The sequence below is a fragment of the Cannabis sativa genome, chromosome 6, assembly GCF_029168945.1.
Source record: "Cannabis sativa cultivar Pink pepper isolate KNU-18-1 chromosome 6, ASM2916894v1, whole genome shotgun sequence".
NCBI lineage: Eukaryota > Viridiplantae > Streptophyta > Magnoliopsida > Rosales > Cannabaceae > Cannabis > Cannabis sativa.
This window is the reverse complement of record NC_083606.1, coordinates 25679252-25703405: the sequence shown is the minus strand read 5'-3', so window position 1 is coordinate 25703405 and position 24154 is coordinate 25679252. Positions and strand designations below refer to the sequence as shown.

General features: G+C 34.4%; 1 protein-coding gene and 1 non-coding gene across 2 annotated transcripts; both read left to right on the top strand.

Annotated features, from left to right (window-relative positions):
- Window positions 1-613: 613 nt before the first annotated feature.
- LOC115724457 (organic cation/carnitine transporter 4) lies at window positions 614-5246 on the top strand. The gene is made up of 2 exons (XM_030653746.2): window positions 614-1190; window positions 3988-5246. The coding sequence occupies exons 1-2, from the start codon at window positions 758-760 to the stop codon at window positions 5169-5171; spliced, it is 1617 nt and encodes a 538-aa protein (XP_030509606.1). The 5' UTR covers window positions 614-757; the 3' UTR covers window positions 5172-5246.
- A 17594-nt stretch (window positions 5247-22840) lies between these two features.
- On the top strand, window positions 22841-22947 carry LOC115696076 (small nucleolar RNA R71). The gene has a single exon (XR_004007674.1). It is a non-coding gene; the product is annotated as a small nucleolar RNA R71 (small nucleolar RNA).
- The last annotated feature ends 1207 nt before the right edge of the window (window positions 22948-24154 follow it).

Genomic DNA, 24154 nt, shown 5'->3' with positions numbered 1-24154 from the left:
ATATATAATGTATATTCATTTTAGGAAAATTACCCCATATACTATTTTTAGTTTTGCTCCGTAGTTGCAATAAGGGTTTCTAGGTAGAATTTTGTAAAAATATAAAAAAAAAAAAAAACTATTTTAAAGTGTAAAAATAAAAAAATTCCTTCATTTTATAATGTTTTTTATCATTTTTTATTATACTTTCATAATAATTATTAATGAATAATGAAATAATGATAGTAATTTTTTGTTTTTATATATTTTTATATATATATTTAAAATAATAATAGTATTTAAGTGAAATACGGTTATGATAATTATTTTAATTGTAGTAAAATTATAAGTAAAATAGGGTACTAACAATAATTTTAAATGTAATGGTGATTGCAAGTAAGATACAACATTTAATTTTAAATATTCTTAATAAATTAGATATTTTAAACTTTTGAATTTAATTTATTTTATCATTTTATTTTTTTATAATATTTATTCATTAATAACTCAACATATACAATAAAATTAATAAACACTTAAAAAAATATCTAAACTACATACCAAAAATAAATATTTAAAACATGCTCCGTATACAATCTTATTTGTATTATTTTCAACGGCCAGATCATACTCCACGTGTGAAACCAAATGCCATAATAAACCCTGGAAGTTGCTGGAGTCCTATAAATCAGTTCGCTATATAAATTATTATATAGAAAATTTCATCGTATCGAAATACACAAAATACAGGCCGATATAGATATAAAGGGAGAGAGAGATGAGCACCACCATCTCGCCAGGTTCCAGCAAGGATCTCCGATCACCGCTTCTATCTGCGTCAGCGAAAGACACTGGAAGAGCTGCAACTCAGAAAATATGCATCGATGTTATGCTCCAAAAGTATTGTGGGGAGTTTGGGCCGTGGCAGATGAGGCATTTTGTGTTAACTAGCTTGGCTTGGGCCCTTGAGGCCTTTCACACTATGGTCATGATCTTTGCGGACCGTGAACCGGATTGGAGATGCGTCGACGGTCCATTGGGCCAAACCAGCTGTAATAGGGTGGCAAAAACGGTTTGTGGGCTTGAACCGGGTTCGTGGGAATGGGTCGGCGGTGTGGGTAGCTCCACTGTGGCTCAATGGGGATTGGTTTGTGGTGAGAAGTATAAGGTTGGGTTGGTCCAAGCATTGTTCTTTGGCGGCTGCATGATTGGTGAGTTTTGTCTTCATCATCCTCTGTTCTTCCTCATCACTAGTATAATTTTTTTTTTTTGATACATTTCTTTTTTATCTATATTTAAGAAAATATTAATATTTAATTGTTCTTTATTAAAAAGAAAAAATAATTAAAATAAATGAGTAGATAACAAGCAAGTAGCTTATACTAGAGAGTTCTGTTTGAGGGGAAAGTAAGATAGGGTCGTATGTCCTTTAGTTGGATTCAAAAAGTAGTACTATTTTCTTTGAAATTGTATATAATGATCACTTCTGTAGTGGCCTTTTTAAAACAGCGTATACTTACTTCAATATATTATCTTGGTCTAGTATACGCAACATATAGGTTTGTATCAATTTTGACTTGTGTGAAAGTGAAGTGATAGTTTATACTGCTTTTTATAATAGGCTGCTTTTTATACTTCTTCTATATCAATTTGATTTATCTCTTTCAAACTTAACGAAAAAGACAGATGATATTAAAAGGGAACAAAATAATCAGACGTCATAATAATTAATTAAGCAAATGCTACAGGTGAGATAACGATGAAATCTCGTATTAATATTGAGTTTGACCACGAGGTAGGTTCAGATCATGTATATAATATAATAATTATTAGGTTCTTCACAAGTTTAACTTGATCTAGATGCTTGTAGTTGTACTTGAATAAGAAGAAAAAAACAGTTTCATCTTAGAAATAATATTATATTATCCTTAGACATGACACATGTTTGAGTGGTTCTCATGTGCTCTGGCACACACACATATAGCTAGAGATGAATGCATGAACCACTAGCTATAAGAGTTAGGAGATCCTTATTTAATTCTTTTATGTGGTCCAATTTCAAAATTTATATATATTTAAAACATGACAATAAGCCTATTTGCCCCTACCACAAACTCTATGATCACTTTTCTTCAGCTAATTTGAGATGAAGAAAAAGAAAATATTAAGGTATATATACCACAATGTGGGCATATTGAGATGGTAGCATATTACTATGATGGAACTACTCCACTAATTAAAGTACTCAAACTTAACAAGGTTATTTTAATTTCAACCTATAAAGAGATAAGATTCAAGATATAAAACATTACGTGTTGAAGTTGTGTGTATGGGGGTTGGCTCAAGAGGCCATACATGATATTGATGAGCGTGACTAATTAAGGTGTTAGAACATGCTTTTTAGGTGGAAAATTTAGTAAGGCCTAGGCGTCATTTTTCTATTTGTTGATTTGCACTGCAATTGACTATTTTGGTTGTCTCTCCTTTTTGCCTGTTTGTCTTTTTTCCTTGGGTCTATCTGAGGAATAGTATATAAATACAAATGGTGATGTATTGCATTATCATCACATTCTTATGCGGAAGTTATTATCTTCACAATTTACGAAGTCTTAGGCCTTCATGAACATTCATGATTTATTTCACTTTTTGTCTTGATTAGTGAGACAATATTTTTTATTCAGAATTTTAGCATTCACTTAACTAATTTTGAGATATTTAGTTAGAGATCATCTTTCACTACTAATCTCAAGGTTTATTGTTGGAGAAGTTAGAAATATATTGTTAATTCTTATACTGTATGGATGTATTATTGAAGATTGTTTAGATTATTGGAAAATTTAATCATCTAGATGAGTAATTGCATGGAAAGGAATAAATCTGAGTATGTTTGTGAAATGTACATTAGTTTGTGTCACTCATGTATTAAAAGACATAGGAAAATTAGGAAAAGTGATGATGACGTGCAATATAGATCCAGGTTGGCTGATGGGCCTAAGCGCGCGGCTTGAGGTTACATATAACTCCCAAAAGTAGACTTGAAAAGATAAAAGTTGTGTCATTAACTAATTAAAGGGTACACTTTTTCAGTATCTTGTGTGATATTCAAGTCATAAAAACTTTATTTCACATTCATGAATATTCCACTATTGATGTTTTGAATCAATGAAACCAATAGAAACTCATTGCTCTGTCCACCAAGATGGGAAAGAAGAGAAAACATTCTGTGGTTTGCGCAATTACTCTTGACTTTTTGCTTTTCATCTTATGCTCATGTTTTGTGCCCACGCTATACATTGGTTCACCAAATTAAAAGCAAATAATAGGATAAGATAGTTATCACTTGAATAATTATGCCTTACCTTAGTTCACCTTATCTTCGTATTTGAGGGAAAGAAACACAGATGAATGAACGAAAGTAGAATATAGTTAAATTTTACTACTCAACGAAGATGCATTGTTACAATGATGGGCACTAGCATTAAACTATAGACCGTGTAATCTTTTGCACCTAATTCCGTTCTAATGAATGGGTGTCTTAGTTTCTTTTTCATTTTGAGAAGTGTTATACAATGATAGGTAGGTTTTAAGAGTGAATTGTTCATTCTAACATAGGATTCCTTGGTCATTCTAACTCAGTAATAGTAATGAAATCAGATTTTTACCATTTGCTATGAGAAATTGTGTTCCCTTTCTTCCAAGCTTTTAAAAATTAAGTATGATCATCTGTTTAATTATTATTTACAAGCAAGCTCGTATAGTTAGATGGAGGGCAGCTTAATCAAGATTCTAATTCCATTGCGTGATTTGTTTTACACTGAGACTTTAACAGTTTTAGACCATAAGGCCAATATTCTTGATCAGCCTAAGTTCAGGGAAATAAAACAATACTGAATTAACAAGAAAAGGAGATCCCTACAAGCAAAATAACACTATTGGCTTTGGAATATCATTAGCATTTTTAGTAGATACAATTGCTAATATATGTTACAAATATTTTATACTTTTCAGGGGCAGGAATATTTGGCCACCTCTCAGACTCTTTCCTTGGAAGAAAAGGCTCACTAACCATAGTTTGTTTACTAAATGCCATCTTTGGTTGCATAACAGCACTCACTCCAGACTACATCACCTACCTCCTCCTCCGCTTCCTCACTGGCTTTAGCACTGGCGGTGTTGGCCTTTGCGCCTTTGTCCTAGCCACAGAACCGATAGGCCCCTCTAGGCGTGGCGTAGCAGGAATGTCCACTTTCTACTTCTTCTCAACTGGGATAGCCTTACTTTCCCTCATAGCTTACGTTTTCCCAACATGGCGTGCTCTTTATATTGCTTCCTCCATTCCTTCCCTCATTTTTCTAGTTTTAGTCATCCCTTTCATATCAGAATCCCCAAGGTGGTACTTAGTGAGAGGAAAAGTCAACGAAGCTATGACGATCATGAACTCAATAGCTAAGTCAAATGGAAAGGAACTACCAGAAGGAATAACTCTAGGATTAGATGATGAATCAAACACTAAAAGTATATCAGAAAGTGTTAACCCCACTTCGAATAACGGAGTATCTGGTTCTTTAGTCGACGTTGTTCGATCTCCTGTAACTAGAGTTCGTCTATTTTTGGCTGTAGCCATAAATTTCCTCTGTTCTGTCGTTTACTATGGCTTGAGCTTAAATGTTGTGAACTTAGATACTAATCTCTACATGACCGTGGTTCTAAACGCCGTAGCCGAGATGCCAGCTTTTACGATCACAGCCATTTTGTTGGACAAGTTCGGGAGGAAGCCATTGGCAATAGGGACACTCTGGTTTAGTGGATTGTTCTGCTTTTTAGGGAGTTTGGTGAGAAATGACGTCGTTGGGGTGTGGAAAGTGTTAAGAATGATATGTGGAGTGTTGGGAATTTTTGGGATGGCAGGGACATATAATCTTTTGTTCATCTACACGGCTGAGCTTTTCCCCACTGTTGTTAGGAATGCAGCGCTTGGGTGTGCAACTCAGGCTTCACAGATGGGTGCGATTTTGGCACCGTTTGTTGTCGTTTTGGGAGGTGCATTGCCGTTTGTGGTGTTTGCCATATGTGGGATTGTTGGGGGGATTCATGCGTTTTATCTTCCGGAGACGTTGAATAAGCCATTATACGACACCATGGATGGGATGGAGAGTGGAGAAAAAGATCGTGATCTTTTAATTAGTGTTTGAAAATGAAGAGGTTATCGTCTTGTTTTATACATCATAAGTTTTTTTTAATAAATCAATATATTTATTTATGTAGAAGTTTCTTATTAAATGTGTAGCTTTTTTTTTTCTTTATTTCTATGGATGGAAATTCTACCTGTAGGGATGAGTTCCATGCAACAAATAACTTAGGGTGGGCAATTTTTTAAAACTTTAGGAAGGGCGTAGATGAAAAATAAAATTTTAGGTGGACTTAAGTATAAAATAATTATTTAATAAATTAAAAAAAAAAAAAGAAAATTGTCATTTTTTAGGGTGGGCAATTGCACTCCCTCACTATAGTGTAGGTCTGTCATTGATCCCATGCATACCCGATCTTATTAGGATGGAGATTCCCCACTTAAATGGGGAATAGAGCGAGAATGGTGGTAATTTCTCATCTCTGAGTGTCAAATGGGGTAGGACTAACATAGCACTTTTCGCCCAAAAGAGACCTTGATTAATTTTATTTATTTTGTTATAGTATTTTTCTTAATAAATATTTTTCTTTATGAACTTTTATTACTTATCAGTATTTTTTAGACAATTTTATTTTATTTTAAATATTCTCTCGTATTTTAAATTATTATTATTATTAAGATAAATACTATTTATCTAGTTTTTCGGCAACTAAGTATTTTCTTAGAGCTTAAGAAAGTGATGTCAGAATAAATAGCAAAATAACAAATAAGAAATTTTTACGTGGTTCAAGCGTTAATTATCCTTAGTCCACGAGTCCATTGTATCTCTATTTGTATAAATAATTCCCAGTCGATGAGCCTAATAAAAATAAATGTTATCCGTATTTTTGTAATCATGACACGTGGATTTTAATCAAGAAAGGTTAAGGAGTCACTAGCTGACCAATTTCCTCCATGGATGCTCCAGGAATATAAAGGCACCAACTTCGTGGGAAGAGTTTTCCCAAAGTGGAGTTCCTCGGTTGCGAGCCGCACGAAGGGTATTCGCGAGCCAAAGTCTCCCTCTGTTCCAGGAGATGAAGCCCTCTACTCCCGCGAGAAGCATGGATTGTCGAGAAGGGCCAAGGCATTCTGAGATACGCTAAACCGAGTTATGCCTTTAGCCTGCGGAAGCCTCACCCATACGTGTCAAGCTATGGACCTGGTGAGCAAGTTTTTTTAGGTACAACATCAAAGGTTGCCTCCCAGGACACTGTTACGAAAATTATTAAATACTACGCAAGTGCACGCAATCAAGTAGTAAACTCATGCAATTGAGGTCGAACCACAGGGAATTGGATTAATTACTACTAAATTATACTTATGATTCTATTTGGAAAATTAATACTTTTTATGATTCAAAAAGAATGAAAGTAATTCAAGAAACTTAAATAACACAAGTGAAAATTGATCAACATGAGATAATAGGGAGGAGAATCCTGTTGTTCGTTTACCTAATTGTTAATGCCTAATTGTTATCCTTTTCTTGAAGTGAATGACAGATTATAAATTAACCTAACTCTTTTCAGATCATTTAGGTTCTAAATCACATGCTCTCTAATTAATTTCTTAATTAAACTAACATAAAATCAGCATAAAGTTATAATCTACTTGTCACATAAGTCATGTGAATACTCTCGTTTCACATAGAACATCGATTATCCAATTTTAGCATTCTCAATTCTCACTTTTCAGATTTTGAATTGAGATCATAGAACATGTAGAAGGTGATCAAGCTTACACATGAAATTAAACACAAATATAGATAATTTCACAATCAAGAATGGAGGAATGGCAATTATTCATTAACTAGGCAAAAACTTAAACAAACATTCATCATCCTCCCTAAATGGAAAATTTAGTTCATAATCAAATCTATAACCATTCCTAAAACAATATTCAGCATAAAGAAATTAAAAAGGAACAGAGAAAGAAACTGTTGGTGGAATGACTCTGGATCTTCACTTTGCTCCTCTTGCCGCTCCTCACTGTGTTTTAGGTCTCCCGATCGCTCTCCCTGATTTCCAATCGCAGTTTTCTATTTATATCTAATTTTTAGGGTTCGTCGGAAAAAATACCCCCGAGCGTACGGACGCTCGCCACGGCGACTGGGGCTTCTAAAAACCTCGTCTCTGTTTGGACTTTATGGCCTCGGCCATGACTATCTCGCCGCTGCCAGAAGTGCATTTAGCATGAATTTGGCGTTTTTCTTAGTTCCACTTGTCTTTTATTGCACTTTTGCATCCCAGGGCCTCCATTACTCTGAGGAACCCGAAAACATAGAAAACAAGCATAATTCGTCCTAAAACATCAAAAAGCGAACATAAAAATGATCCAAAATATAGGCTAGAAATAGCCTAACAAATTCTCCCAAACTGAATCTTTACTTGCCCCCGAGTAAAACTAAAACTCAAACTGAAATTAAACTATGCAATCGATAACTAAACCTTCAAATGATTGAACTATCACTACCACTTGCACAACTTCAAGCAAATCAATAACCAGAATTTCAACTTAATAACTCTAAGAATTAACTTGGATGCACAATTCAGAAGTAAGCAATTCATATGGACACAAAACACTTCTTTTGACAATCATATCACAGTCATTCTACACTCTTCGAAATTCCGCTAATCCATGTTCAATAAGCCTGAGTGACATACCTTTCTCCACTAATGTTGACAACTCTTGTTCGGAATCAAAAAGGTCTTTTTCGGTTATAATAGCATGGCTTAGGTAAAATGGGTAGATGAGAAGTCATTTAGGCTACATTATACCATAAGCACAATTTTACAAAACAAGCACCCACACTTATCCATTTTTTCATCCCAAAGAATTAGTAAGAGATTACACTTCTTTTTTCCTATGTGCCTACCTCATTGTTCACATTTGTTTATCAAGAAGAAATTATCACATTTGTTATAAATATTAATAATTATGTGGATGTCCAAATCTTTTATTTATTACCATGAATTGTAATCAACATTCCTCTTTTCCTTAGTTTCCCTTTTTTCTTAGTTTCTTAATATCTCACTCTTGTATTTGTATAAATAGGGGTTCACCCCATTGGAATAAACAACTCAGAAATTCTCATTCACTTTCTCTTTCTCTCTTCATCTTCTTCTTCTTTCTTCTAATCTACTTTATATTATTTTATAACACGTTATTGTTGGGTTTTATGCCCTAAATAAAACTCATTTCAATATAATCAGATTTACTTATTAATATAGATCAGAAATAACATTTAATGTTGCATGGTTCACATGATTTATTTCATGATTATATGTACATAATGTATAAATTCATCTGAAACCCTTTTCACATACTTGATCCTGTTTATTGTGCCGTCAACACATTGGAAAGTAAACATGACTATGTGAATAAAGTTTCCTAGATTTATCAGACACAGGGTTTTACTGATATGATAATCTACAACAAGAGTTTACTTGCATTTGGAGAAGTGCTATGTCCTTTCCAGAGCATTGGTTAAAGTAAAGCTCAGGTTGGATGCATGGAGTATGCATCGGAAGGGACCGATATTAAACTTTGACTTAGATTTATTAAACTTACCGTAATATCTATTCAAGTCAATATCGCCTAGTTGATCCTAGATCAAATGATCTTAATCCTGATATGATTAGGCTCAATCTTGAAAGGCTATACGTGTTCTTTGATTTGTTAGTTAAGCCTACTTTTAGGTCAGGGTGATACGTACATTTTGGGAACACGGTAGTGCAATTGAGTGGGAGCGCTAGCATAAACATGGAATCTATAGCTTCTATCTGGCGAATAGTAAGCAAAGGATGATCTCCTTCGAGCTTGACCAAACGAACATAAATGGTGGAGTACTCATTTCACATAAGCTGAAATATCATTTATACGGGGTCAAGTGTTTTAAGGAATAAATACATTGTAGGGTGTAACGGTAATCTAATCCCTTTACAGTGTAGATCATTCATATAGAGGATCATTGATCACATTAGGATTATAACAATGGATAACTAATGATGTGTCTATATGGTGGAACATATAGAGCATTCTATATACTGAGAGTGCAATTCTAAGTTCTATGCGTGGATTCAACGAAGAATTAATAAGTTAGTGAATTTTAGTGCTAAATTCTTGATCTACTTATTGGAAGCTCGGTTATATAGACTCATGGTCCCGCCACTAGTTGAGATAATATTGCTTGTAAGACTCATGTAATTGATTTTGATTAATCAATTAAAATTCTCAAATTAGACTATGTCTATTTGTGAATTTTTCACTAAGTAAGGGCGAAATTGTAAAGAAAGAGTTTTAGGGGCATATTTGTTAATTATGATACTTTGTATGGTTCAATTAATAAATATGATAAATGACAATATTAATTAATAATTATTTATAGTTATTAAATAGTTAGAATTGGCATTTAAATGGTTGAATTAGAAAATTGGCGTTTTTGAGAAAATCAGATGCAGAAAAGGTAAAACTGCAAAATTGCAAAAAGTGAGGCCCAAATCCACTAAGCATGGCCAGCCACTTTTGTAGGCAATTTAAACTGATATTTTCATTATTTTAATGCCAAATAATTCAAGCCTGACCCTAGTGGAATGCTATAAATAGATAGTGAAGGCTTCAGGAAAATTACACTTAAATTTTCTATTTTTCCTTCAGAGAAAAACCTGAGCTTTCTCTCTCCCTATCTTTAGCTGCCACTTCTTCTTTCTCTTCCCTCTTGAATTTCGAAATTCTTAGTGTATGAGTAGTGCCCACACACAGCAAGTGATACCTCAATCATAGTGAGGAAGATCGTGAAGAAAGACATTCAGCAAAAGGAGTTTCAGCATCAAAGATTCAGAGAAAGAGATGCAGGTTCAGATATTGATAATGCTCTGCTACAGAAAGGAATCAAGGGCTAGATATCTGAACGGAAGGAGTCATATTATTCCGCTGCAACCAATGTAAGGTTTCCTAAACTTTATATGTGTTTATTTCATCGTTTTAGAAAGTTCATATTTAGGGTGTTAATAAACATACTTGTGAGTAGATCTAAGATCCTGGTAAAATAATTCCAACAGTTATCAGCACGAGTCTCTGCCCAAGCTTCAAGCATGAATCTCTGCCTAAGACCCAATGTAAGTATTTTGTTAAAGTTCTTGAATTGTTTCAAAGTCACGATACACTAAATATATATTTATATATATATATACTCATCTGACTGAAACAATTTCAAGAATCATTTGGTTTCCTTTTTCTTTTTATCTATATATCTATATATTATATATGTATGTATATGTTTTTATATATTTATTATTAATTTTATATATATATATTATGTTCTTATCATTCATAATATTTACAATATATGTGTACCTATGATATAATAGAGAAAATTTATATAAATTATACATATATCCAAAAGATAATGTATTATCGATAAAATATTGCATATATCCTAAAGATTATGCATCATCGATAAAATATTGCATATATCCTGAAGATTATGCATCATCGATAAAATATTGCATATATCCTGAAGATTATCTATCATCGATAAAAAATTGTATAAATCCCGAAGATTATGCATCCTCGATAAAATATTGCATATATCCTGATGATTATGCGTCTTCAATAAAATCTTGCATATATCCTGAAGATTATGCAAACGTAATATTCATTATATAGTTGATGGATATATAATGAAAGAGATGAATACATATTTATATATATGTTCTTGTATTCTTTGAGGATAATGAAAAGTAATCTAATATCGATATAGATTTTGACAAACATTTCCTGAAGTAAATGTTTTATATTTGTCAAAAAAAAAATGATTGTATTTATGTGAATACAACTAAAGAATCATTAAAAATGATTATTATTGATGCAATTTTATAGTGGGTTTTGAATATCCAAAAAGAATATTAAGAAAATTGCATTGAAACATCAAAGTATAAGAATAACCATGAGCATGACTAATGTTATTTAAATACATGAGGTATGTATTTATTGTTCATCATTCCCTGCAGAGAATGATACGAATTGAAGTCAATTACTTTTAAAGATTCCTCGTATTAGTCATGTTATTATACATTGTTATTACTTGCAATGTTGGAAATTATTGAATCTGACATATATTAAAGATTAAATTTTGCATACATCTTGGAGACTATGCAAAAATTGCATTCATATATTCTTTGAAATATCGTAAAAGAAATTGTTGAATAATTTCTTATATTTTTATGGATGAACAAGTAATAAATTTTTATGAAATTTATAATAATGTTCTACTTGTTAAACGTCATTCCCCGAAGTGAATGTAATGATTTTAAATAATCAATGACATTATTTACTACTCAAATATTTCCAGAAAAAAGTGGAAACAACCAAAAGATGAGATACCACACACAATCAAAGTGCATGAAATCTATATATCATGTGTGGAATTGAATAATAGTGGTCGCGTACTTGTAGTACGGACACACTTATAATCAAGATAAAAGTATACTTGATTATTTAATAGAATGTGAATTGTACAAACTTATTGTACATTTAGAATATTTAAATATCATTACCTAAAGAGAATGAATAGGCATGAAATTCTATTTCAAAGAATGTAGATTTCACATATATTGGTAATGCCAGAAGCAAATTAATATATACATATTTTATTATTTCTTGAAATCAATAGTTTCAAACTATTGTTGGTACATGATATGTAAATACATAGTTACCATATAATTCAGTTTGCATATTCCCAAAAGTGAATATATAATTTACTAATATTTGTTAGTGATCCAATATAATCAAAGTGATAAAGAATCACAAAATGATTAGTTGAAAAGCTTCCTGAAGAAGTCTTACATACAATTGGTACTTTGAGTAGTAAAATGTCTTTGTATGTACCTAGATGTGTAACTTTTATCTAGTTATGAAAGTGATAATAAATAACTTATTATATGTACTTGTTGTACATTTAAATATATAATATATCAAGTCATGATAATTAGACTGATGAATAGTCTATTAATAAATTAGACGACTTGTTAAAAAGATATTAGGAAAAATGAATGATATGTTATGGTTATATATATTTGACCATTACAATAATATGATGAAGTTGTCGTATATCTTTTAAATTATACACATCATTGAATTGATGATAGTGATTCCTGAATAGTGTATATGTTTTGGAGAATAATATAATTATATTATTCGTGTATATAAAATGAAACTTGTAATGATTATGTTGTAATGAATTTACATTACATTTTGAAAGTTTCATTGAAATACAAATTATAGTGAACCTGAAGTTCATGAATTGAATTATTTTGACATGATCAATCATATGCAATAAATTGTCAAAGAATTTGACTAAATTTTGTTGAAGAACCAGAAGATTCTTCTCATTGTTATTTATAAGGCTCAAAAGAAGAATGTGCATATATTTGCACATAGAAAATATTTAAATTATATTTTCTTAACAATCTTGAGCCATTGTTAGATTTTTATTGCATAGTTTCTTATCAATGTGATAAGATTATATAATCATGCATTTACAAAATGTGTAAATTTATGTATTTCTAATTATACATGTATGACTCATTCTTAGAAATGAATTAAGTTCATAAGGATTGAACTTGAAACTGAAGTTTATTGAACCTGAAGTTCAATGTCATATAGTATATATGAGTTTAAACAAATATTGATTCATTGTGATATACTGAAATCCCTACAGGTATATTAATATTATTAGATATCACAATTTTTAAAAATTCTCTCGATCAGGGGGAGAGAAGCAGTTGGGATCGATGATAATTTTTGAAAAATGATCCTTGCACAAAGTATATAAGAACAATATAGTTCAAAATGATATATACCAACTGCAAATCAATATTATTCAAAGTTGAGATAGAATGAGTTGAAAACGCCTGAAGCGTAAATGAACAATGTAAAAATTATTAATAAATGTTCATTTGATTTGCCCTGAAGTTGTTAAATCTAGAGGTACTCATGGAGATACCTTAATGTTATAAAGTATTAAAATGATAACCGTGATGAAAACGGTACTCGAAAAGACTCCCAAGAGAAGTTAGACATAACACATTTGATCATAATTGAATCCCTGAAGTGATTCTATATAGGTACCTATAAATGATAAACATATTTGAAAAATATGTAATTTAAAGAGATCTCTATAAGTTATGTCAATATGGGAGGAAATTATCATTTATTGAAATTTTTGTCGACAATAAATATTGAATGTTTGCATATGCAATAAACTAACATGAGATAGCAAGGATCATGGTATTAGATTTGTCGAGAATCATCGACATACATTTTGATTTTTGGGCAAAATATTATGACGCAATCCAGGCAAATTTACTCACATAAAGTGAAGTAAGACCTGTAGGGTGTGCAAATAAATATTTCTAATGACAAATTTGCATATATGTATTTGTACATAATGAATTGTTGTACAAAGTTTGCATAGACATGAGATTGATTGAAGTAAGGCTTAAATATTGAGAAAATATAATCATGATTTGATTATAGCCTGGAATATATTTTATGAGGATTTATAAGCGTCACATAAATGTTGCAACAAAAGGTTATTTATTTGGAGCTCCTAATATAGTGAGAATTTGAAATAAGCCTTATCTAAAAATTCTAGAAGAATTTAATACATGTCTTAAGTGATATAAATTCAAAGTCGCGCGCACTATATGACAAAGATCTTTGTATGAAATAAAGACATGTAAGTAAATTATTATTTGAAAAATACCTATGGTTGTCTATGCAATATAAATACGTAAATTATACGTTGTTATAGACTCTTGAAGAGTTTTTGATTAATTGAAGAACAAACTTTTATTTCTTTTGTATTTCGAGAAATATTAATGTATAAAGTTTGTTCATTAGTATTGAAGTCCTGAAGTACTTCATATGTATCAAGAATTATAGATATATGATCATTTGATATGGAAATTAAGATCATAAAACAAGATGGAATAAATATATGGTCTTGGAGTACCATCATTGTCACAAATGAAAATTTGTAGTACCATTAATGTGTTATGTTCATATTTACTTGAAATTTTAAATTTTCGTATGAACAAAGTTGTGTACACACATGAATGATACAATTAGTTGGATAAAGACTAATGTTCCACGAACCCCTCATCTATAATTTAGAAGTCCATGCATACTCTGGAAGAGTTATAGAAAATATATGATCAAAGATTATATATGGTGATATTTTAAAAGTGATAACAATAATCTTATGAGATATATTATCACCAAAAGAATTATGGATCATATGTGCATGAGGGGGAGACATATTCATGTTGCACTCTTTTTCCCTTAGTTCAGGTTTTGTCCCAATGAGTTTTCCTGGCAAGGTTTTTAACGAGGCAACTTGCAAATAATTATGAATATGAAATATATATTGTACTCTTTTCCCTAGCTCAGATTTTGTCCCACTGGGTTTTTCTAGCAAGGTTTTTAACGAGGCAACTATAAATCATGTTAACATACTTGCATTTTATGAAGCAAGTAGAGAATGTGTGTGAGTGAGATCATTGGCATAGCATATTCGGGAAACATATGGATTGCACTCAATAAAGAAGTATCAACCCAAGCAATTCTTTATGGATAATACTGCTTGCATCGTTCAACTAAAAGGAGGTACATTGAAGGAGATAGAGTTAGAACACATTTCACGAAATTCTTCTTTATACGCTTCAAGAAAATGCATATTGGTGTTCAACATATTCAATCAAGTGTCAATCTTACAAACTTATTCACAAAGTTATTACCAACATCAACATTTGAGAAGACGGCAGACAAGATCGAAATTCGTCGATTAGAAGATCTCCACAAATGCCTAAATGAGGGGGAGGGAGTTAGTTTACACTATACTCTTTTCCTTTGACCAAGTTTTCAGCAAGATTTTTAATAAGGCAGCTATTATGGACATCCAAGGGGGAGTGTTATAAATATTAATAATTATGTGGATGTCCAAATCTTTTATTTATTACCATGAATTGTAATCAACATTCCTCTTTTTCTTAGTTTCCCTTTTTTCTTAGTTTCTTAATATCTCACTCTTGTATTTGTATAAATAGGGGTTCACCCCATTGGAATAAACAACTCAGAAATTCTCATTCACTTTCTCTTTCTCTCTTCATCTTCTTCTTCTTTCTTCTCATCTACTTTATATTATTTTATATTATTTTATAACAACATTTATTTTTTTCTTTTGTTTTTTTTTTTCTTTCTTCTTTTCTTCTTTCTTTTACAATAGAGGCACAACACAACACAACTATATTTTATCTCTTACTTTCAAAATTATTCCCCACTTACAATAATTTATTTCCCCCAAACTTGATTAAAAGCTTATGTCATAATAAGGTGCGTCGAGAATGAAAATAGTTAAAGATAACGAATTAAGATTAATTAAGTGGTGAAAATTTTTAAAATAGGCTAAGGCTTAACTTTGGGTAAACTAAGGATAAACTGAACAGGTAAGCTCGAAAGGCTCAATCGATCCAAAGAAAATTTGCCTAAATCATTTTCTAAACAAAAATCATCAAACATTTCGCTTCAAGAGAGTATGTCAAACAAGTTCTATTCCATGTCAAGCCAATCATTCCACAATCCAAGTAGAATAAAAGTGATACACATCAAAAGTAAGTGTTTTACATCTAAATGAACAACCTTCTAACACAACATCCAATTCAATTCAAAGAGTTATGACTCAAGCACACGGTTAAGATTTCAATCCATTGCACAAGTAAACAACAATAGTTCAATCAATTTTCCAGCTCAGATATCAACATATGACACTAACAATAACAAAAACTAACTAAAGACAACGAAAAACTGAACAAACAAAAAGAACTAAAAAAATTTAAATCTCTCCCCCCAAACTAAAGATGCACATTGTCTCCAATGTGTTAAAATAAACTTGTGGTTGAAAGAGACTTACTTGAGCCCCATCAGAAGGGGTTTGGTGGAGGTGGCTGGTCATAAGGATTGAAGCGGGGTGGCATTGGAAAGTAGTTGGGCTCTTCCACACCGACATTCATTCTTGTGATTAGCGTGTTCAATTGTTGCACCTGATGCTTGTCAAAAATACTCCTTTGGGCCATGTAATTTTGAATGTGCATGTTCTGCTGAATAAGATAATTCAGCTGATCATGCGTGTACTGTATGACTGGGTCGAGAGGCCCAGCAAAATGTGGTGGTACAGTTTCTGCATGCTCTTCTCGTTCTTCCGCAGGAGGATCTCTCTGAGCTGGCGGTTGACCATGGGGGTGCGGTGGTTTAAATCGAATCACTGTGGCCATGGAGATACTGCGTTGTGGCACTGCCTTTGTATCATAGAAGTATTGTGGTACTCCATGTGCCTCACACAGGGTAGTGATAATGTCAACTAGCCCGAGTCCACCCCCACAAGATCCCTGAATCATCATATCAAAACTTACTCTAATTATGTCCCCCACATTCAGGTTGTAACCCTTCATGATGGCATAAACAAATTTAAGCCTGTCTATCTGAGCATCAAAATAGTGTTTGTTTGGTACCAACCTCGCACTAACGAAATATAGCCATGCCTTGGCCACCGGGTTTAGTTCACACCTAAACAGCTGATAAGGTTCTCCATCGTATTCATGAAACCTGAGGCCTAGGTAGCCCAAAGTTTCAGATATGTCCTTATAATTCAAATTCTTTGTTCGGATTTGCTGTGTCAGTGGTAGTTCTTCTATGGTGAAGGTTGGTAAGTAATAGACAGTATGGATAGCGGTTTTGGAAACCGACACTTTAATCCCCCTAACTTTTGACTTTTTCATCCTCTCTTGCTGGCCAATTGGCAAAGAATTCTAAAGCTAAGGTTTGGTTGTTGTGGTCAGTGATATCCACAAACTTAGTCCAACGCCTATTGACTATTTATTCTCTAATAGGCTCAAATAGAAAAGGTGCAGCTTAAGGTTGTCTAGGGTCACCAATGTCTATACCCCTATCTTCGATGAATGGTCTATCTTTAAGTTGCAGAAAACGCTCTTGTGCCTCAACATTCACAAATCTAGCTCTATCAACATTAGAGCGGCCCCTAGGTGGGTTAGATGAAGCTCCCCCTCTTTCACTTACTCTTGCTCTTTTAGGACTCATCTCTCCAAAATTCTAAGACTCAAAATTTAAGAAAATTTTGACAGCACTTCCCCTTAAATTTTCACTTTTCGGGTAAAAACCCATATCACAAATAGCACCATTCTAATTCACAAACAACTCTTCACAATAATGCAATGAACAAAATCCCAAAAATCACACTAAAATTTCAAGATTCTCTAACAATCTAAAATTATCCACTAATAATTGCATAGAGAGTCTAAGAATATTGTTACCTCAATGAAAATCCCCCTTCACTCTACCTCCATTGAATAAAACCTTGAAATTCTTGAGGTAGAAGATGATGAATAGTGAAAATTTGAATTTGAGTGAGGTTTAGGGATTTGGATATGGTTTTTTAAAGGAAAAGAGTGTTTGATGAGAAGAAAAGTGTTTTAGAATGATTTGGGATGAAAGATTATGAAAAGATTAGAAGAAAAAGGGTTTGGAATGAGATGAGATGAAGAAATTGGGTTATGGAGAGTGGTTTTCGGTGGTAGTGGGTTTAGGATTGAGAAAAGGATGTAATTTTGAATGTGTTGATTTTTCCCCCTTATATTCTCGTCAGGCCATTCTCGCCGCGGCCACGAATGGGCTCGCCGCGGCGAGGTAGAGGTAAAAAATAGTGCTTCTGCCCAGACTTTATGGCTGCGGTTGCAGTGTAGCTCACCGCGGCGAGATGACCTCTAAAAAATCCCTTTCTGCTAGCGACTTTATGGCCGCGGCCACAGTGTAGCTCGGTGCAGCCACTGTGTTCTACCCCGAAAAAAAAACTTTTTTTTTCTATGAACAGTACAAAAAAATTTAAAGAAAATCAAAATTTGGTTTACCAGTTCACTAAACATAAACTAAAAAGAAACAAAATAGTACAAACAACTAAAAACAAAATAAGAAAGTTCAACTAAAACACTAAGAAAATTTTGGGTTGCCTCCCAATAGCACTGTCTTTTTCGTCGTACATTCGGACGTTGATTGAGTTCTTCAAAGAGGCGCCAGAATCATGGCAGACTTGGCTTGGTCAAATTGACCTCCCAAGTAGAGTTTTAACTGCTGCCCGTTAACTTTAAAAGTCTCGGGGCTTTCACCTTTCAGTTCTACAGCTCCATAGGAAAACGCCTTGACCACTGTAAATGGTACTGACCAGCTTGACTTTAGCTTACCAGGAAACAATTTCAACCTTGAATTGAAAAGTAAAACTTGCTGCCCAGGTTGAAACTCCTTCCTGACTAAGCTTTGGTCATGCCACTTCTTTGTTCGTTCCTTGTAGATCTTCGCATTCTCGTAAGCCTCATTTCTAAACTCCTACAGTTCATTCAATTGTAGCAATCTTTTCTCTCCTGCAACTTTCAAGTCCATGTTGAGGGTCTTCATAGCCCAAAAGGCCTTATGTTCTAATTCCACCGACAGATGACAAGCCTTCCCAAACACCAACCGATATGGTGACATCCCGATTGGTGTTTTAAATGTCGTTCTACACGCCCATAGAGCATCATCTAACTTTCATGACCAGTCTTTTCTTGATCTATGCACTGTTTTCTCCAAAATCATCTTTATCTCCTGGTTAGAAATTTCAGCTTGGCCATTACTTTGTGGATGGTACGGTAGAGCAGTTTTGTGACGGACGCCATATCTCGAGAGGAGTGGTTCAAACTGTTTGTTGCAGAAGTGAATCCCTTCATCGCTTATGATTGCTCGGGGAGTACCAAACCAAGTAAATATGTTCTTTTGAAGGAAGAGGAGAACTGTTTTACTATCATTGGTTGGTGTTGCTGCAGCTTCAACCCATTTCGAAACATAGTCGACAGCCAATAAGATGTACAGATTGCTAAAAGATGAAGGCAAAGGACCCATGAAATCTATTCCCCACACATCAAATAATTCCACTTCCAAGATTCCCGTTAAAGGCATTTCGTTCCTCCTTGAGATATTACCTCTACGCTGACAACGATCACATGCCTTTACAAAAGTACTGGCATCCTTAAGTGTTGGCCAAAAGAATCTGCTCTGTAACACCTTAGCAGCAGTTCTTGTGCCACTGAAATGTCCCCAACTTGGTAAAGCATGGCAGTGATTGAGAATAGAGTACATCTCCTCTTCAGGCACACATCTTCGAATTATTTGATCAGCACAGTGTTTGTAGAGGATTGGTTCTTCCCAATAGTAATGTTTTACCTTAGAAAAGAACTTCTTTAATTGTTGACGAGATAGCTCAGGAGGAGTTATTTTGGCAGCCAAGAAGTTGACATAATCAGCATACCAAGGTACCATCAGGTTTTCCCTCACACTAAAGAGTTGTTCATCAGGAAATTGCTCATTTATTTGTACCTCTTTTGTATTCTGGCTCTCTTCTAATTCTAGTCTTAACAGATGATCTGCTACCAAATTTTCAGTGTCCTTCTTGTCCTTTATCTCTATGTCAAACTCCTGGAGTAGAAGTACCCACCGAATTAATCTTGGCTTTGCATCCTTCTTGGTCATAAGGTATTTAATTGCTGAATGGTCCGTGTAGACTACCACCTTATTCCCAATTAGATAGGGTCGGAACTTATCACAAGCAAACACAATTGCCAACATCTCTTTCTCCGTCGTGGCATAATTTAGTTGAGCATCATTCAGGGTTCTACTAGCATAGTAGAGCTCCGATTGCATAGTCACTTGCATCGCACATCAACTCGAAGGGCAACTCCCAATTCGGTGAAGTGACTATTGGTGCTGAAATCAATTTCTCCTTAAGAACCTGGAATGCCTTCAAGCATTCTTCTCCAAACTCAAAAGGAACGCCATTAACAAGTAAACTGGACAACAGTTTAGAGATCTTTGAGAAGTCCTTAATAAATCTTCGGTAGAAACCGGCATGACCCAAGAAACTCCTTACTCCTTTCACAGAAACTGGAGGCGGCAAATTCTCTATTGTTGACACCTTAGCTTTTTCCACCTCAATTCCTGCTTTTGAGATCTTATGTCCCAAAACTATCCCTTCTGTTACCATAAAGTGACACTTCTCCCAGTTTAGGACCAAGTTTGACTTTTCGCATCTGATTAGCACCTTCTCTAAATTCTCTAAGCAATGATCGAATGAAGAAGTAAAGACCGTGAAATCATCCATAAAGATCTCAATGCAAGATTCGATTAAGTCTGAAAAGATAGCCATCATACATCTTTTAAATGTAGCAGGAGCATTACATAATCTGAATGGCATTCTTCTAAAAGAAAAAGTACCATAAGGACATGTGAAAGTAGTCTTTTCCTAATCCTCAGGTGCTATGGCTATTTGATGATATCGGAAGTAGCCATCTAGAAAACAGTAATATTCTTGCCCGCCAACCGGTCTAGCGTCTGATCAATAAAGGGCAAGGGAAAATGATCTTTTCGGGTTGCTTTATTGAGTTTTCTATAATCAATACAAATCCTCCAACTAGTAACTATTCTTGTGGGAATCAACACGTTCTTCTCATTTGTGAATACTGTCGTCCCCCCTTTCTTTGGGACTACTTGCACTGGACTAACCCATTTACTATCTGAGATGGGGTAGGCCACTACAGCATCTAAGCACTTGACCACTTCCTTTCTAACAACTTCCTTCATAGGTAGATTGAGTTTATGTTGTGCATCAATTATTGGTTTAGCGTTTTCTTCCATCAAAATTCGATGCATCACAATTGAGGGACTGATTCCCTTGATATCACCCAGTGTCCATGCAATGGCCTTGTTGTGCGCTCGAAGCACTCTAACCAATCTATCAGTCTCCACATCAAAAAGTGAAGCTGACACTATAACTGGAAGCTTCTTATCTTCTCCCAAGAACTCATATCGCAGATGACTAGGGAGCATCTTCAACTCAAGCTCTGGAGGTTTCTCAGTAGATGGCACAAGCTCTTTTGGTACTACTCCCAGCTCTTCATAATACTTTATGTTCAATGGCCCATAGGAATCAAGCCATTTAACATACTCCATTACCTCTTTTCTCTCTTGCTCCGTCAATTAATCTTCAATTAAGCTCAGTACTAGAGGATCATCTATCAACTTTTTCTCATTCACAATGGTATCAATCAGATCAACAAATAAACAGTTATCACTTGCCTTTGGGTATGTCATCGCTTTTAACACATTGAAAACCACTTCTTCTCCTTGTACTCGCAGCTTCAATTCACCCTTCTGAACATCGATCAAAGCTTGGCCAGTTGCCAAGAATGGTCTCCCAAGAATGATTGGGACGCTGTTATCTTCTTCCATATCCAGAACAATAAAATCAGCTGGAAAACTGAACTTGTCAACCTTGACTAACACATCCTAATTGACTCCCCTAGGATGAGCTAGTGATCGATCCGCCAATTGTAAAGTTACCGTGGTTGGCTTTGCTTCCCCCAACTGCAATTTTTTAAAAACTGACAGAGGCATCAAGTTAATGCTAGCTCCCAAGTCACATAGTGCATTTATTCCTTCAATTCTCCCAATAGTACAAGGAATAGTGAAACTCCCTAGATTTCTGAGTTTGGGAGGGAGTTTCTTTTACAGAATGGTGCTACACTCCTCAGTTAATGCCACTGTTTCATAGTCCTCTATTTTTCTCTTCTTGGACAAAATCTCCTTCATGAACTTCACATAACTGGGCATCTGTTCCAAAGCTTCAGCGAAAGGAATGTTGATGTGTAGTCTTTTAAGGACCTCTAGAAATTTTGAGAACTGCTTGTCTAGATTGGTCTTTCGGAGTCTCTGAGGATAAGGTATCTTCACATGATGATCTATACTGACTGGTGGAGATTGTTGTTGTGGTGCAGGATTATCAGTAGCCTTCTTTTCTGTTGATGTTGGAGTTGGTGCTGGTTGTATAATCTCAGGCCCATCATATTTCTTTCCACTTCGCAGGGTAATTGCCTTGCAGTTTTCTCTAGGATTCACTTCGGTTGTACTAGGCAAGTTTCCCTGAGGCCGAGTTGCTATTTGAGTTGCCAGTTGCCCCATCTGAGTTTGTAAGTCTTTAATGGAAGATCTCGTCTCTGTCATGAACTGCAATAATAAATCTGTTTGAAGACCAGAATTCCCAGTAGAGTTTTGTTGCTGAGTCTGTTGTTGGTTTTGTGACTGGTTCTGATTTCTCTATTGATAGAACCCACTGCTCCTTCGATTTCCTCCTTGATTAAACCCATAGTTGTTGTTGTTTTGAGAGTAATTTTCAATGGCTTTTGCTTCATCCATTGGCAAATTATTCACATCTTCTGACATTCTGAATAGGGATGAGGACCTCCACATAGCTCACAGACCACTTGAGCTTGTTTTACTTGAACAGACATCAGTTTTGTTAGGGCCTCTACCTAAGTTGTCAACTTGGTGATAGCATCCACCTCAAGCATCCCAGCCACCTTCTTTGTCTGACTCCTTTCAGTTGGTCACTGCTGATTATTCAGGGCCATCTCTTCCAACAAATTATAAGCCTCATTTGCATTTTTCCTCATAAATGCTCTACCAGCCGCTGCATCTATAAGAGTTCTTATGTTACCAACCAGCCCGTTGTAGAAGTTGTGAACCAACATCCACTTCTCAATACCATGATGAGGGCACTTTCTGATAAGATCCTTGAACCTTTCCCAAGACTCATGGAGAGATTCATTATCCTGCTGACAGAATTTGTTGATTTCTCCTCGCAACTTGGCAGACTTTGCTGGAGGAAAGAACTTAGACAGAAATTTTGTTGCCAAGTCATTGCATGTGGCTATAGAGTTTGGTGGTAAGGAGTTCAACCAACTCTTGGCTCGTTCCCTTAACGAGAATGGAAACAGTCTCAAACTGATGGCATCATCACTAACTCCATTGACTTTAAAAGTTTCACATAGTTCCATGAAGTTTGATAAGTGCAGATTGGGATCTTCATAAGGGAGTCTACCAAACTAGACTGAAGACTGCACCATTTGAAGTATGGCAGGCTTGATTTCGAAGATGTTAGCATCCACTGCTGGTGGCCTGATGCATGACTGAACCCCCGTAAGAGTTGGGAGGATATAATCTCTCAAGCTACGGCCATTAGCTTGATCTTCAACGGCACCTCCGTTATTACCGTTATTTCCTCCATTATTTCCAACATTAGCATTATCAGCCATGATTTCTGGTGTTTCAGCAGGTGCTACAACTCTCTCTTGCCTTTTATTCCTTCTGTTTCTCCTACAAGTCTTCTCAATTTTAGGATCAACGGGCAATATGACTCCTTACCCTTGACGGCGCATACACTCAAAATCCCTGAGATAGATAAAAACAGTATTGCAAGAAACAGTTTTGAAATTTAGCAAGAGAAATAATCCAAAGTAGAAGTTAGTACAATTTTATGTAATATTAATCTTTATACAATTCCCCGGCAACGGCACCAAAAACTTGTTACGAAAATTATTAAACACTACGCAAGTGCACGCAATCAAGTAGTAAATTCACGCAAGTGAGGTCGAACCACAGGGAATTGGATTAATTACTACTAAATTATACTTATGATTCTATTTGGCAAATCAATACTTTTTATGATTCAAAAAGAATGAAAGTAATTCAAGAAACTTAAATAATACAAGTGAAAATTGATCAACATGAGATAGTATGGAGGAGAATCCTGTTGTTCGTTTACCTAATTGTTAATGCCTAATTGCTACCCCTTTCTTGAAGTGAATGACAGATTATAAATTAACCTAATTCTTTTTCAGATCTTTTAGGTTCTAAATCACATGTTCTTTAATTAATCTCTTAATTAAACTAACATGAAATCACCATTAAGCAATAATCTACTTGTCACATAAGTCATGTGAATACTCTCGTTTCACATAGAACATCGATTATCCAATTTTAGCATTCTCAATTCTCACTTTTTCAGATTTTGAA